General features: G+C 38.4%; 1 protein-coding gene across 6 annotated transcripts in view; it reads left to right on the forward strand.

The window, feature by feature from the left end:
* LOC126198643 (protein hu-li tai shao) overlaps positions 1-14,628 on the forward strand; it is a 431,642-nt gene that overhangs the window by 385,782 nt on the left and 31,232 nt on the right. For all 6 annotated transcript variants that reach the window (XM_049935120.1, XM_049935111.1, XM_049935137.1 and 3 more), the window contains one exon: positions 9,733-9,800. In XM_049935120.1, coding sequence (XP_049791077.1) covers positions 9,733-9,800 — 68 coding nt within the window. The remainder of the gene's footprint in view (positions 1-9,732; positions 9,801-14,628) is intronic.

Below are 14,628 nucleotides of genomic sequence, written 5' to 3' on the forward strand. Positions count from 1 at the left end.
GTGAGCTTGTAAAGGACCACTGTACCTGCAAAACCATGTGGTAAAATGTTCAACTAAGTTAGACCATTACTCAGTTCCCGCCATTATAGATTTTAATTTCAAGTTCTCAAATATAAATAGTGATGCAGCGAGATTTACTTTTAGGAATGTCATTAAACAATTGGGACCAAGAAATGGCAGCATTACTTGTAATTCTCTCTTTTGTTTTAAAACTGATTTACATAAATGAATCGCTTAGCATTAATGTGGATTAATTAAGAGTAAATACACCAAATTTCCGGTCATTTCAAAAGTTCTGCACACTGTGAGATAGAACTGTAGAAAGTCATTTAGTTTACAAAATACCTTTAAAGGTCTTCAATATAATCTTCATTCTTGCTTATGACAGCTTCCCAATGTCTTGGCAACTTCCATATTCTGGACAGGGCACCATCACTTTTGAGCCGTCTGATTACTTGGATCACCTCACTGTGAGCTTCGTCAGTTGTAAATAAATGTTTTTCACTGAGTTGTTCCTTTAGTTTGGGAAACAAATCAATGTGTGGTGGCTTCATATCAGGACTGTATGGTGGGTAGGGAAGTATTTTCCATCAATAACTGTCAAGCATTTCTCTCATTTGTAGGACAATATGTGGTCTTGCATTATCATGCGAAATGAGGACACCAATTGCAAACATGTCATTCCTTCTTTGATGAATTTTTGAGCACAAAGCATTTTGCGGGAAAAGTTCGTAGCGTATGCCTGTTGGATGTCCCCAGGGGCACACATTTTGTAGCTATGACTCCATTCATGTCATATGCAAACATCTTTCATCAGTTTCACCTATGATTGTATGTGGTGGAATTTTTTTTTGGTATGGAGAGTCAAAAACTATTCCATTGTGACGACCAAGACTTCTGTTCTGGCTAAAAATCTCACATCCATGTTTCATAGAGTGCAACAATTCTTTTTCAGAAACTGTTCTCCTCCTGTTCGATAATGTTGAAGCAATTCTTCTAAATTATTATTATGATCCATGAACCATAGACCTTGCTGTTGGTGGGGAGGCTTGCGTGCCTCAGCGATACAGATAGCCATACCGTAGGTGCAACCACAACGGAGGAGTATCTGTTGAGAGGCCAGATAAACGTGTGGTTCCTGAAGAGGGGCAGCAGTCTTTTCAGTAGTTGCAGGGGCAACAGTCTGGATGATTGACTGATCTGGCCTTGTAACACTAACCAAAACGGCCTTTCTGTGCTGGTACTGCGAACGACTGAAAGCAAGGGGAAACTACAGCCGTAATTTTTCCCGAGGGCATGCAGCTTTACTGTATGGATAAATGATGGTGGCGTCCTCTTGGGTAAAATATTTCGGAGGTAAAATAGTCCCCCATTCGGATCTCCGGGCGGGGACTACTCAGGAGGACGTCGGTATCAGGAGAAAAAAAACTGGCGTTCTACGGATCGGAGCATGGAATGTCAGATCCCTTACTCGGGCAGGTAGGTTAGAAAATTTAAAAAGGGAAATGGATAGGTTAAATTTGGATATAGTGGGAATTAGTGAAGTTCGTTGGCAGGAGAACAAGACTTTTGCTCAGGTGAATAGAGGGTTATAAATACAAAATTAAATAGGGGTAATGCAGGAGTAGGTTTAATAATGAATAAAAGAATAGGAATGCGGGTAAGCTACTGCAAACAGCACAGCGAACGCATTGTTGTGGCCAAGATAGACACGAAGCCCACGCCTACGACAGTAGTACGAGTCTATATGCCAACTAGCTCTGCTGATGATGAAGTAATTGAAGATATGTGTGATGAAATAAAAGAAATTATTCAGGTAGTGAAGGAGAGACAAAAATTTAATAGTCATGGGTGACTGGAATTCAGTAGTAGGAAAAGGGAGGGAAGGAAACGTAGTAGGTGAATATGGATTGGGGATAAGAAATGGAAGAGGATTGGTTATGAACTATAGATTAAAACTGAAGAAACTCCAAAGAGGTGGGAATTTAAGGAGATGGGACCTGGATAAACTGACTAAACCAGAGGTTGTACAGAATTTCAGGGAGAGCATAAAGGAACAATTGACAAGAATGGGGGAAAGAAATACAGTAGAAGAAGAATGGGTAGCTTTGAGGGATGAAGTAGTGAAGGCAGCAGAGGATCAAGTAGGTAAAAAGAAGAGGGCTAGTAGAAATCTTTGGGTGACTTAATTGCCGAAAGGAGAAAATATAAAAATGCAGTAAATGAAGCAGGCAAGAAGGAATACAAACGTCTCAAAAATGAGATCGACAGGAAGTGCAAAATGGCTAAGCAGGCATGGCTAGAGGACAAATGTAACGATGTAGAGGCTTATCTCACTAGGGGTAAGATAGATACTGCCTACAGGAAAATTAAAGAGACCTTTGGAGAAAAGAGAACCACTTGCATGAATATCAAGAGCTCAGATGGAAACCCAGTTCTAAGCAAAGAAGGGAAAGCAGAAAGGTGGAAGGAGTATATAGAGGGTTTATACAAGGGAGATGTACTTGAGGGCAATGTTATAGAAATGGAAGAGGATGTAGATGAAGATGAAATGGGAGATACGATACTGCGTGAAGAGTTTGACAGAGCACTGAAAGACCTGAGTCGAAACAAGGCCCCGGGAGTAGACAACATTCCATTAGAACTACTGACAGCCTTGGGAGAGCCAGTCCAGACAAAACTCTACCATCTGGTGAGCAAAATGTATGAGACAGGCGAAATACTTTCAGACTTTAAGAAGAATATAATAATTCCAATCCCAAAGAAAGCAGGCATAGACAGATGTGAAAATTACCGAACTATCAGTTTAATAAGTCACGGCTGCAAAATACTAACGCGAATTCTTTACAGACCAATGGAAAAACTGGTAGAAGCTGACTTTGGGGAATGGGAACACGTGAGGCAATACTGACCCTACGACTTATTTTAGAAGCTAGATTAAGAAAAGGCAAACCTACGTTTCTAGCATTTGTAGATTTAGAGAAAGCTTTTGACAATGTTGTCTGGAATACTCTCTTTCAAATTCTGAAGGCGGCAGGAGTAAAATACAGGGAGCGAAAGGCTATTTACAATTTGTACAGAAACCAGATGGCAGTAATAAGGGTCGAGGGGCATGAAAGGGAAGCAGTGGTTGGGAAGGGAGTAAGACAGGGTTGTAGCCTCTTCCCGATGTTGATCAATCTGTATATTGAGCAAGCAGTAAAGGAAACAAAAGAAAAATTCGGAGTAGGTATTAAAATCCATGGAGAACAAATAAAAACTTTGAGGTTCGCTGATGACATTGTAATTCTGTCAGAGACAGCAAAGGACTTGGAAGAGCAGCTGAACGGCATGGACAGTGTCTTGAAAGGAGGATATAAGATGAACATAACAAAAGCAAAACGAGGATAATTGAATGTAGTCAAATTGAGACACTTAAAGTAGTAAAGCAGTTTTGCTATTTGGGGAGCAAAATAACTGATGATAGTCGAAGCAGAGAGGATATAAAATGTAGACTGGCAATGGCAAGGAAAGCGTTTCTGAGGAAGAGAAATTTGTTAACATCGAGTATAGATTTAAGTGTCAGGAAGTCGTTTCTGAAAGTATTTGTATGGAGTGTAGCCATGTATGGAAGTGAAACATGGACGATAACTAGTTTGGAGAAGAAGAGAATAGAAGCTTTCGAAATGTGGTGCTACAGAAGAATGCTGAAGATTAGATGGGTAGATCACATAACTAATGAGGAGGTACTGAATAGGATTGGGGAGAAGAGGAGTTTGTGGCACAACTTGACTAGAAGAAGGGATCGGTTGGTAGGACATGTTCTGAGGCATCAAGGGATCACCAATTTAGTATTGGGGGGGGGGGGGCAGCGTGGAGGGTAAAAATCGTAGAGGGAGACCAAGAGATGAATACACTAAGCAGATTCAGAGAGTTGTAGGCTGCAGTAGGTACTGGGAGATGAAGAAGCTTGCACAGGATAGAGTAGCGTGGAGAGCTGCGTCAAACCAGTCTCAGGACTGAAGACCACAACAACAACATTATTTTTGATCTGGTTTCTGTGCTTTACTCAGACGTTGTGGAACCCATTAGACAGCAATTCTTCTCATCTTTAACTTTTCGGTTATGATTCTGCAAACTGAAGTGAACGACATTCAGGCCTCTTGATTTTTTGTAAATCCGCTCTCAAAATGTCATTAACAGTAATCGGAGAAGTGTAGCAGTTGATGGCCTTCCACTTCCTGGGTTGTCTTCCGTGCTTACGTAACCTTCACAGAAATGGACAGAGACCATTGTGATACTGTGCTACGATCCTCTACACTATTCCCACACACCTCTCTCAAAGCGTTGTAAATTTCTGCTGGCAAGGTTAACACAAGTTCTGGAAACCAGGGAATTTCAAACATGTCAGGGAAATCAGGGAATTTTGAAAAAACACTGGAAAAATCTCGTTTTTGTCTCGGTGGATGAAATGGTTTGTTTGTTGAGATGTTGTGCATCTTCGCTGTCTGGGTGCACCTGAGTACATGTGTTGCTTCCCTACTTCCTCATTGTTACTGCTTTTCCCCTTCTTACGATTCCCCTCAGCTTGCAGCCTGTGCTGCCACCACTTCTTGCCACTAGCCTAGCAGCTGCTGATGAAAGGCAGGCAGGGGGCATGGGGAGTGATTTGTTTTGATCTGGTTCTCAAAGATTGTTGTCGCAGTGGCCGGAGACGGTGGTCATGTGTGCATGAGTTGTGTTTGAGTGACTGTGTGAATGCTCTCGTTTTCTGACAAAGGCTGTGGCCGAAAATTTAGTTGTGGGAGTGTGATTGTCTTTTCTAAGTGCCTGTCTGTGGCTCAGTGATCATCTTTACAGTGAGTTGCTACCTATCCTCATTAGTATTGATTCTCAGAGTATTTACTTAAGGTATGCATTGCATGGGTTGATCATCGCGATCTCATTTCATCAACAGGGTGTCTGTGACACATGAATAGCTGGCCACATGAATGGACTTCCTCGATCGGCCAAAACTGCAGGCCATTTCTGTGGGTATCTCTAAAGGATTAGGCCTGCTGATCTGAAGCCCACCATTGTTTCCAAGTAATGTCCAAGCCCTGCTCATCAGATCTAGTCTCACTGATCTGCATCCAGGCCGGGTCTTTTTGTGTGTGTCATACTGCGGTGCATTTTGATGGTTTATCCAAGGACCCAAGACAGCAGTGCTCCTCGCCAGGCCAGAGGCCACGGACGATGGATTTCAGGAATTGCGCCTGTCTCACCACAAGTACATTGTACAGTGCTGCGTTTTACAGACGTATTATGTATTCTAGTACATTTTGGCACTTCGCAAATAATTTATGTATTAGAAAGTATGGACAATAAGAAGAACAAAATTGTAGCAGTCGCTGGTGGATTGTACACTATGTACTCATATATTTCTCGAAAGAAAAATCGCACAATACCTGTAAAATAGTAGCCATAACACAGTGACTAATAACCAACAATAAGGAACATAGTAGATTCAACATTTTATTGGTGGTCACCTATAGTGTTGGTTTACACAACTCTTCCCTGCCTTTTACACTTCTTTCAAGAGCTCTACTTTTTTCTGAGGTTATTTCTGAAATCAATGAAGGTTTTTTAAATCTGTCTTGTGATGCCAAGGAAATGCTATTTTTGTCACCATTTGTGTTTCGTTTTATTAAAATAAAATAACAGTGGTCTTAATGAAACACATATACCATTTGGCTTGCTTTCTCCATCTAAAAACAGTTCATTACAAACGATTTTGACATTAGTACTTAAGATTTTTGCTCATACGGGGGGAGAAATATGGAAGTCCTTCCCCCCCCCCCTTGAGATCTCAAAATTTGTCAGGGAAAAATATGAAAACTAACCTGGAAATCGTGGAAATATCAGAGAATTTCACTTGGGGAACCTTGTGGCAACCCTGGTAGGTTTCTTTCCCTGTGGGGGCCTGATTTTGATTGTGGAACACTGGTCACTGCATGTAATCTGACCTGACTCCGTCTCAGCTTACATTTTAAAAGTGAATTACTCACTACACATCTTTGTGAAAGAGCAAGCGCACATATACGACTGTCAGGCCTCAAGTCGCTCACAACTGACAGTCACGCATGTGCAGGATTTTTTAAATGACACTCACACATTTGTAGGGTTCATGCCTTATGTAACCATAACATCATTAGAATGAACATGTATCAAGACAGTGAAGGCTGTGAACCAATATTACATATTTGTTTGTGCTATTTCGTATTTGAAGTGTTGTGAATATTTGTTATGGATAATGGATGTGTGCAAACCCCCCCCCCCCCCCACCTCACTCTATCATGTGCTGTGTTTCTTCTTGTCCATTCTCTGAATTGTCTCTTGGTTCATAATTTACTTTCATTTAATCTCAGCTTCAATACATTAATTGTGATGTAAACACAACACAACTTCCTCTCCTACTTTTATTTATGTTGTGAAAACAAGATCCACCTACTGAATATTACATTTCAGCAATTCCTCTATTAATTTTTGCACATTAGATTGGCTGTTATAAAGCCTTTCTGAATGAATGCATGCATGTGTACGTGCACACACTTCCACTCATTCATTTTATGTATTATACCTAGTCAATATTTGATTTTACATTAACTGTCTTCTTAAACTTGATTTGTGCATACCATTTTCATCTCAGAAATGTTTTTGTTGTTTTCTTTTGCAGACACCTGTGCTTTGAATCATAAAGAGACAGATAATAAAAAGCGAGCAATTGTGTACCACTTAACAAATGCTGTGCAATCTGTCATAGCACATTACTCCATAATTGCACAAAGGATGCACCCTGTTCTTGTAAACATAACTTTCAAAAACTTAATTAGTGAAGATTTAAAAATTAGGGTTACAGGAAATCATGTTCATTATATCACAGCAGTGGATACCAGTCATTCACTAGTTTGTTCCCCAAGAGTTGTTCTTAACACCAGGGATCTACCATTGAACTGTTCAAATAAGTTTTTGGACAGTGACCCATGTAACCATCATTCATTCAGTTTGTATGAGAGTAACAAAGGAGTGCGTTCCACATTAATAAATGATTGTAAACACACAAATCCTGAAAAACTGTTTAAATGGTGTGCGGAGGAATTAAAAGCAAAGTATATATCAAAAAGGGATGAAAATAGAGAATTGTGCTTAGGCAGTGAAGAACAAGATCTTAGCATGTTTTGTTCTGATGATTCAGATTTGGGCTCCAGTTCATTTTCGCTTGGGGATTATGATCAGCAATATTCAAGTTGTGAGTCCTTGAACTCATTCTTCATAGAAGGTGACATGTCATCATCAAATGTATCAGATGATAACCTAGAGTGTACATACCTTGATGAGAACTTGGAGGAAATGGGTAAAATAGAGTTTACTGACATAGTTAGAGTAAACACAAAACTTTCCGATAATTTACCAAGTCAGGAGCTCTGTGTTTTCAACCCTAAGAATTACATATTATGTTATAGTACATCTGACTCTGATAATGAGATAGATGAATCTTTAGAAGTAGGTCATGTTGATACTTTTAAGGTTATGAATTCATCAAATCATTCAAGCTACAGTAAACAACAAATAAGCAAGTCGTATCTTTCACAGCCCAAGGACTCTGAAACACTGACACTTCAGACATGCTCATCTATTGAAAGTTGCAGGAATTCAACAACGATTCCTATAGAGGACTCTCATTCTCATCACCATTTGAAAGACATTAAAGCAGGGGTTGAAGAGGATCAAGTTACACTTGAAATGCCTCTCCACTTTGAAATTGAAGACAGTGTATTTCCAAATACTTCCATAGAAAATGAAAAAACTGTTTCAAATGCAAATATCTCAATGATAAAGAATAGTGATGTAACCAGATACAAGAACTGTTATTTTCAAAGGGATTATAATAAAAAAGAATGTGACTTTCCACCTAATGTGAAGTATTTTGACCATTGTCCAGTTTCAGGGCAGCTCATTGAAGGAAATAAAGTTATGAGTGAACTACCTGATATTGACACATATTTTTGGGACACAAAATATAAATTTGCTTTAATTTCTGCAGAGACTGAATACTTTCCCAAAGATAATGATGATTTTTGTTGTGATAAGTGTGTTGTTCTAAAGGTTCCAGAAGGAATTATGAAACATTTATATTCTGGTTCTGGGAGTGCATTGTTTCATTCACAAGGGAAACATAATGTTAAAAATAATGGAATCCAGAAAAACAGAGTAGTTTTTGGTTGTAACAATACAATCAAACAAATTGACAGATGCTCAAACCTGTCACCTGAGTCCAAAGTACTAGCAGAAATAAAATTACAAAATGAGTTAGCAGACATTGACACGTATTTCTTCAGTAACAGACATTGTTTTAAAATATCTGCAGATCTTGATTCTAATGATCAGTCTGTTGTTCCTGAATGTACAACTGTATGTACACTTGAGGTTCCAGAGGGAATAACTGAATCTGACAGTAAACCATCTTCATCAGTGTTGCTTGATACTTACATTGAAAAATTCAATCAAATTATTGAAGACATTTGCAGCAACTTTTTGTAATGACAGCTTGGACAAGAAGGAAACCCTTATAATGTGATAAATAGCAAGCAATATGTATATTTAAAAAGTATTTGTCAATACATCATATAATTAGAGCATTATCTTAATACAGTAGTTAATATGTACTTTTTTATAGTGTGTTAGTCAACTATGAAGTATTGGTATATGTATTTTACAGAAAAATATTATTTGCTTCATCAACATTTTGCATGTATCGGCAAGAGAGGAGATTTCGACACAGAATTGTATTTTTATTTTTTAAAAATTTTTCTTGCATGCTTAATTTATAACACAAGGCTACATATTCAAGTGTTAAATATATCTTGTGAAAAATGGCTAACTGTCAAATAAGAAATATAACTGTAAGCATATAGTTAAATAATCAACTTGATATGTATGTTTTAACATTAATCAGATATCAGTACAATTTAATGTGAGGTATGTAGAACCCAAAAAGAAGAGAGTTGACAAAACTTTTTTATGTTGTGTATGTGTTTCATTTTGTATTAAGTGCTAGTGAGTTTTTCATTACAAAATGTAAAAACAATGCAGAAACTGAACTGAATATCCATTAAAAGATCAGACACATGCATTCAGAAGTTGTAGTAATGAGTTGTGTGAAACTAGGAAGTGCTTTATGTAAATGTGTAATGCAGTCGTTTCTTTGAGTCTACCAAAATTATCAGAGATTGTCTTAATATGCACAGTTATTGGTGCTTGGTATGTAATTTTTAACATTTTCTCATGATTAATTACTTACTGCAGACACTGAATAATAAATTATTTCCTCCACAAAAAATGTCTGTGGCAATTCTACGTATTTATGACTATAAATGAAAGTGGGCACAAGTAATTAGTTGATGCAAATTTTGTGTCTATTTGGAAGGTTTCATGGCCAGAAGATTCTATAAATTGACACTTTAATGATGTGTGCTCCGCATGATGCTTAACGCAGAACTTGGCTATGGGCAACTGAAACTATTTGTTCATGGCTAAAATTTCTCCCAAGTTGAAGTTGTGCATGCATTAATAAAAAATGGACTCTTGTTTTCCAATGTTTACAGCTTTGTTGGTTATAGTGTGTTTCCTATGTGCACAGCGCATCATACATTTTACTGTGAAATGTTCCTATTACTTTATTTAAGGACCACATTCAAAGAATTTGTTTTTCAGGTGAGAACACCGTTAATGGTGATGATCCAGATGCACCCCACAGTACTTTTTCACAGAGCAGTAAAGAGGTAAGTACATTATTTATAATTGGGGTTGTTAGGGTTACTACTATTCTTAGTGACATAGAATATGAATGAAGCACCTTCCTTCACTGTTAAATTTTAGATGATTTAATGCAATAAAGTCATGGAACACTCTTAACATAAACAGTAAAATCTTGCAAACAGTAAAATCTTGCAAACAGTAAAATCTTGCAAACACATGCATATGGAAACATTGGAACACTTCAAAAAATGGTTCAAATGGCTGTGAGCACTATGGGACTTAATATCTGAGGTCATCAGTCCCCTAGAACTTAGAACTACTTAAACCTAACTAACCTAAGGGCATCACACACATCCATGCCCGAGGCAGGATTTGAATCTGTGGACCGTAGCGGCCGCACAGTTCCAGACGGAAGCGCCTAGAACCGCTCGACCACACCGGCCGGCTGGAACACTTCCTCTCCAATCTTATTGGCTATCTAATAAGATGATAAAGGGTACACAAGGCATTTGTAATACTACTGCCCTCGATAGCAGACTAGTTGATCCATATCAGCAGCATGTTCTTCATTTGTGTGGAGTAAATAACTGATGAACTCACATTGGTTCTTGGTGTTGTGAGTTGTTTATTTGCTTTTATTTATGCCTTGAGCATCTGAATTTGCTAAAAAGTGATTGTCACATAAATTGTACTATATACAGCTGAAGTTTTTGGCGGAAAAAACTTAAAATCGTGAGAATATTCAAAAGTATTCTTTGGAACCACTTAAGAAGTTGCCAAGAAGTGTCATTAAAATTTCAAGCTTATCACACTAGCATATTCTCACCGGTACATGTGAGAGTTTTCTGACGAATCAAAAGTAGCTGCAACCAGGAAAGCGCACAGTCATGGCTCTAAAAAATATTTGACATAGCCTCAGTATGCTATTGGAGAGTCCTGGGTTAAATACAAACAATTCAAGGATTAAAGGAAACCACTCACAGCATAAATTTGGTGTTGAGAGTCAACAGGCACGTAAACAAGGTTCATAATTTTGTTGAACTTTTGGATAATTTTCTTCTACAGAGTTAATTAACACCACACTCCTATGAAAATGCAGACATTGTTGTAATTAAAAACCATTAAAACAGCAATTTCAGAGCAGCATACAACATTATGGAAGAACACATGTTACAGTAACTCTGTTTTGAATTGATTTGTAACTGGAGTTTAAAGTGGTTGACTGTGGGCTTGGAAGAAAACACGGAATGTAAATAAAAAATCTATTACGTTTATTAAGCAGCAGTTCTCAAGGTGTTTGTATCTGCACCTTATGTGAGCCACATTTCTTTTATAATTTAAATTTTTATGAAACATATGTTTTACGGTGAAGGTTTTTGTTCTTTCACAAGGAGGATACACTTGATTTGGAAACAACACTAATATTTGAAACTACATTTATTCCATTCAGTTGAAAGAGAATGTGACCAAAAGCATGGTTCTATTACTGTGCTTGAAATTACTTTAGAACTTGATCATAATATCTTCAAGTTAGCATATAGGTATTACTGAATTCCATTTTTACTCTCAAAAGCTGACCAATTGAACCATTGAACTGCATGACTGATGTATCTTCATTGGCTCCATACTGATTGTTTTTTTTCTTCTTCTCATTCTTTTACCATATTTGAATAAATGGTTAATCACATGTTATGTAAGGGGAAAAGTGAACCTTTTTGTCCTCATAATTTTCACTGTGTGCCTTATGAAGAACATCATCACAAAGTATTTGGGTATTTGGAGCTTGGTGCTTCTACAAGTCATCAGAAAGCTGAAAAATATAAACTTTTTAAATGTGGAGAGTGAAAAACTTCATTAAAATTGAGGATTAATGTATAATCTTCACAAAAAGGGGTTTACTTCTAAACATAACATTACATTTGGTTAACAAAATGTTGGTCTGAGGTTACCATGTGGCATAGACAAATTTCTTCAATTGTCTGTCCTGTGGAAAGAATAGAAATAGTCTTTTTTTTTTTTTTTTTGTCAAGGATGTGATTCCTGAAGTATTTTATAGGCGCAAATAGTATATTTTTTTAATACTTAGTTGCAAATAGTGTTACTGCTCGCCATATAGAGGAAACATTCAGTCCCAGACAGGCACAACCAGAGGCTACTATACATTTATGCTTTCCACCAAAAGGACTTCTTCTGAATAGAAAACAAATTATGTTCACAAAACCACAACTCACACACATGTGACAATTGTCTCTGGTCGCTGTGGCTGGACTGCACCAGATACGAGTAGCAAGCAGCACAGATAATAGTGGTAAGGAGGATGGAAGGGGAGGGATAGCAGGGTAGGCATGGGGGAAGGTGTAGTGTTGCTTGTGGGAGCATGCAGTGATCTTGTGGGGACAGGGTAGGACTGCTAGGTGCAGTCAGAAGGTTTGGGGGGGGGGGATGTTGCAAGAAAGCATAGAAATAAAGAGGGGGAAGAAGACAAGTGGGTGTGCTACTCCCACTCCAGCCTTCTATTCTGCCAGTGCACCCACTAGTTTTTTTGCCCTCTTCTTCTGCCCACCCCACCCTCAGGCCTCTTGACTGCATGTAGCAGCCCTATCCTGTACCTACCACATCCCCTATCAAGTACCCACCACATACATCCATGCTCCCACAAGCAGCACTACACCTTCTTCCACCCCTACCCTGCTATCCCTCCTCCTCAGCCCAACCATATCAGGTTGCTGCTCCCATCGGGTGCAGTTGCTCGCCGTAGTCTGGTCACAGTGTCCAGAGACAGTGGTTGTGATCTTTTGCCTTTTGTGTGTGTGTGTGTGTGTGTGTGTGTGTGTGTGTGTGTTCTGTACTTCTGGGAAAATGTGCATGTTATCTAATTCAGAAGTAGGCATTTCAGCCAAAATCTTAAAAGGTATAGTATTGCACTCATTTTTTTATGCTTATCTGAGACTCCAATTCTCTTCTATATGGTGAGTAGCAATAATAATATTGTTAATCCATCCTGGACTTTCCACTGTTTAAATAATGTTGGACACACAACAAAAAGAATACATACATTGAAAGGCCATTTCATTCTAAATGTATGTTAATATGTGTCAGGTGAAGGTGACATCACAGGAATTGGTAGGTGCCCTAATATGAAGTTAATTACAGATGTGTGTCTAATGATACCTGGTACATAGTGTGGTAAAGTGTTAACAACCACTGCTGGTACACAGGAGTTACAGATATTCGTAACTGGAAAAGTAACTTCACACACTACAGATCTGACTATTGTGAAATTCTATATTCTATGCATTCTGATGTCATATACCGCACCCTCTCTTTTAGTTTCTTAAATTGCTTCCACATTATAGCTATTTTCCAGACATTAGGATAAAAATGCTTGCTTTCAGGAACATTATCTTCGTGGTGATCAGTCATATACACCTTCTAAAAATAAAGTTGACAAAGGACATCGTAGAACACATGAAGTAAATGAGTGGTTCCCAGAAGAAATGGGGTAGCACCAAATGTGCAGACAGTTTTATTACTTAATGTATAATTTTACATTATACTATTTCACAATAGATTAAGCAATAGGAAAAAATCTGTGATACATCGTATGTTATACTATACATAAGGCAGTGATAAAGATCTTCAGAAACCTACACAGCTGAATATCTTACATTTAAATAAGGCAGAGGATTATCAATATTATCCCATAATGATTGGTCAGTTGGACACAATTTAGAGTCACATCAAATGTATTCAGAGTTGTGAATGTGGACAACCATCAGCTGTATAATGGAATGACGACAATGAAAATTTGTGCCGGACCAACTCTTGACCTGAACTTCCCACTTATTGTGATCAGCCACCTATCAAAGCACGCTCCATGGGTAGACCCAAACTTCCATATGTCGTCAACTGTGTGTCTACAAACTGCACTCGTACATTCATTATGTATTTTCCTGTACAGTGGAGACATTTTAATTGAAAGTCACTTGCCTAGTGTCGGCAGATAAATACGATATTGCAGTGCCTGTGTTGTTCAGAAATATGATGCAGTGTTCCTTCAGATACACGTGTGTTCCAATTTCCGTGTCACTTGGACAAATGGTAAAAGTTTCTGTCTCGAGATTGGAATGTATTGGCAGAATCAAGTGTACTGTGACCATAAGGGGGCTGTGGTTTTTTTAATTAATTTATTTTTTTAATGGTTGGCAACACTGACTGGGAAGGGGGGACGGGGGGGAATCCCCTGATCGGAGTGAGCATTGCAGGACCATAGTAGTATGTAAACTCACATCGCAGTCTCCAGTTGCGTGAAAGATGTCACTAAGAAATCCCTCTTAGTGTGAGCCGCGTGTTGTGATCTGGTTCCTACACACAAAAGGAATAATGCCTACTGAAATTTTTCGGGAATCAGAACGGTTTTCGGCAAAGATGTTACAAACAGAACGAATGTGTAGGGAGTTTAATGGAGACAGAACAAATATTCATGATGAACAGAGGAGAGGAAAATCTCCCATTTTTACTGATGAGTTGGTGCAAATAATCAAAGAAACTCTTCATGGAGACTGCCAGTTGACAGTGGGTGAAATTTCTGCAATGTTTCCACAACTCTCTGATACAAGACACTCACAGAAATGCTAGGATACTGGAAATTGTGCATAAGATGTGTCCCATAACAGCTGACAGTGCAGCACAAGAAAAATTGGGTCAGTATTTCCGGCAAGTTTACTGAGTGACTTGAATTGAAAGGTAAGGATTTTCTGAACTTACTGGGACTGGAGATGAAACATGTATGGCTCATTAAACATGTGAGTCAAAAATACAGTTGTCACAGTGGTGTCAGTCCAGTTCCCC

The sequence above is a fragment of the Schistocerca nitens genome, chromosome 1, assembly GCF_023898315.1.
Source record: "Schistocerca nitens isolate TAMUIC-IGC-003100 chromosome 1, iqSchNite1.1, whole genome shotgun sequence".
In the NCBI taxonomy this organism is placed as follows: Eukaryota; Metazoa; Arthropoda; class Insecta; order Orthoptera; family Acrididae; genus Schistocerca; species Schistocerca nitens.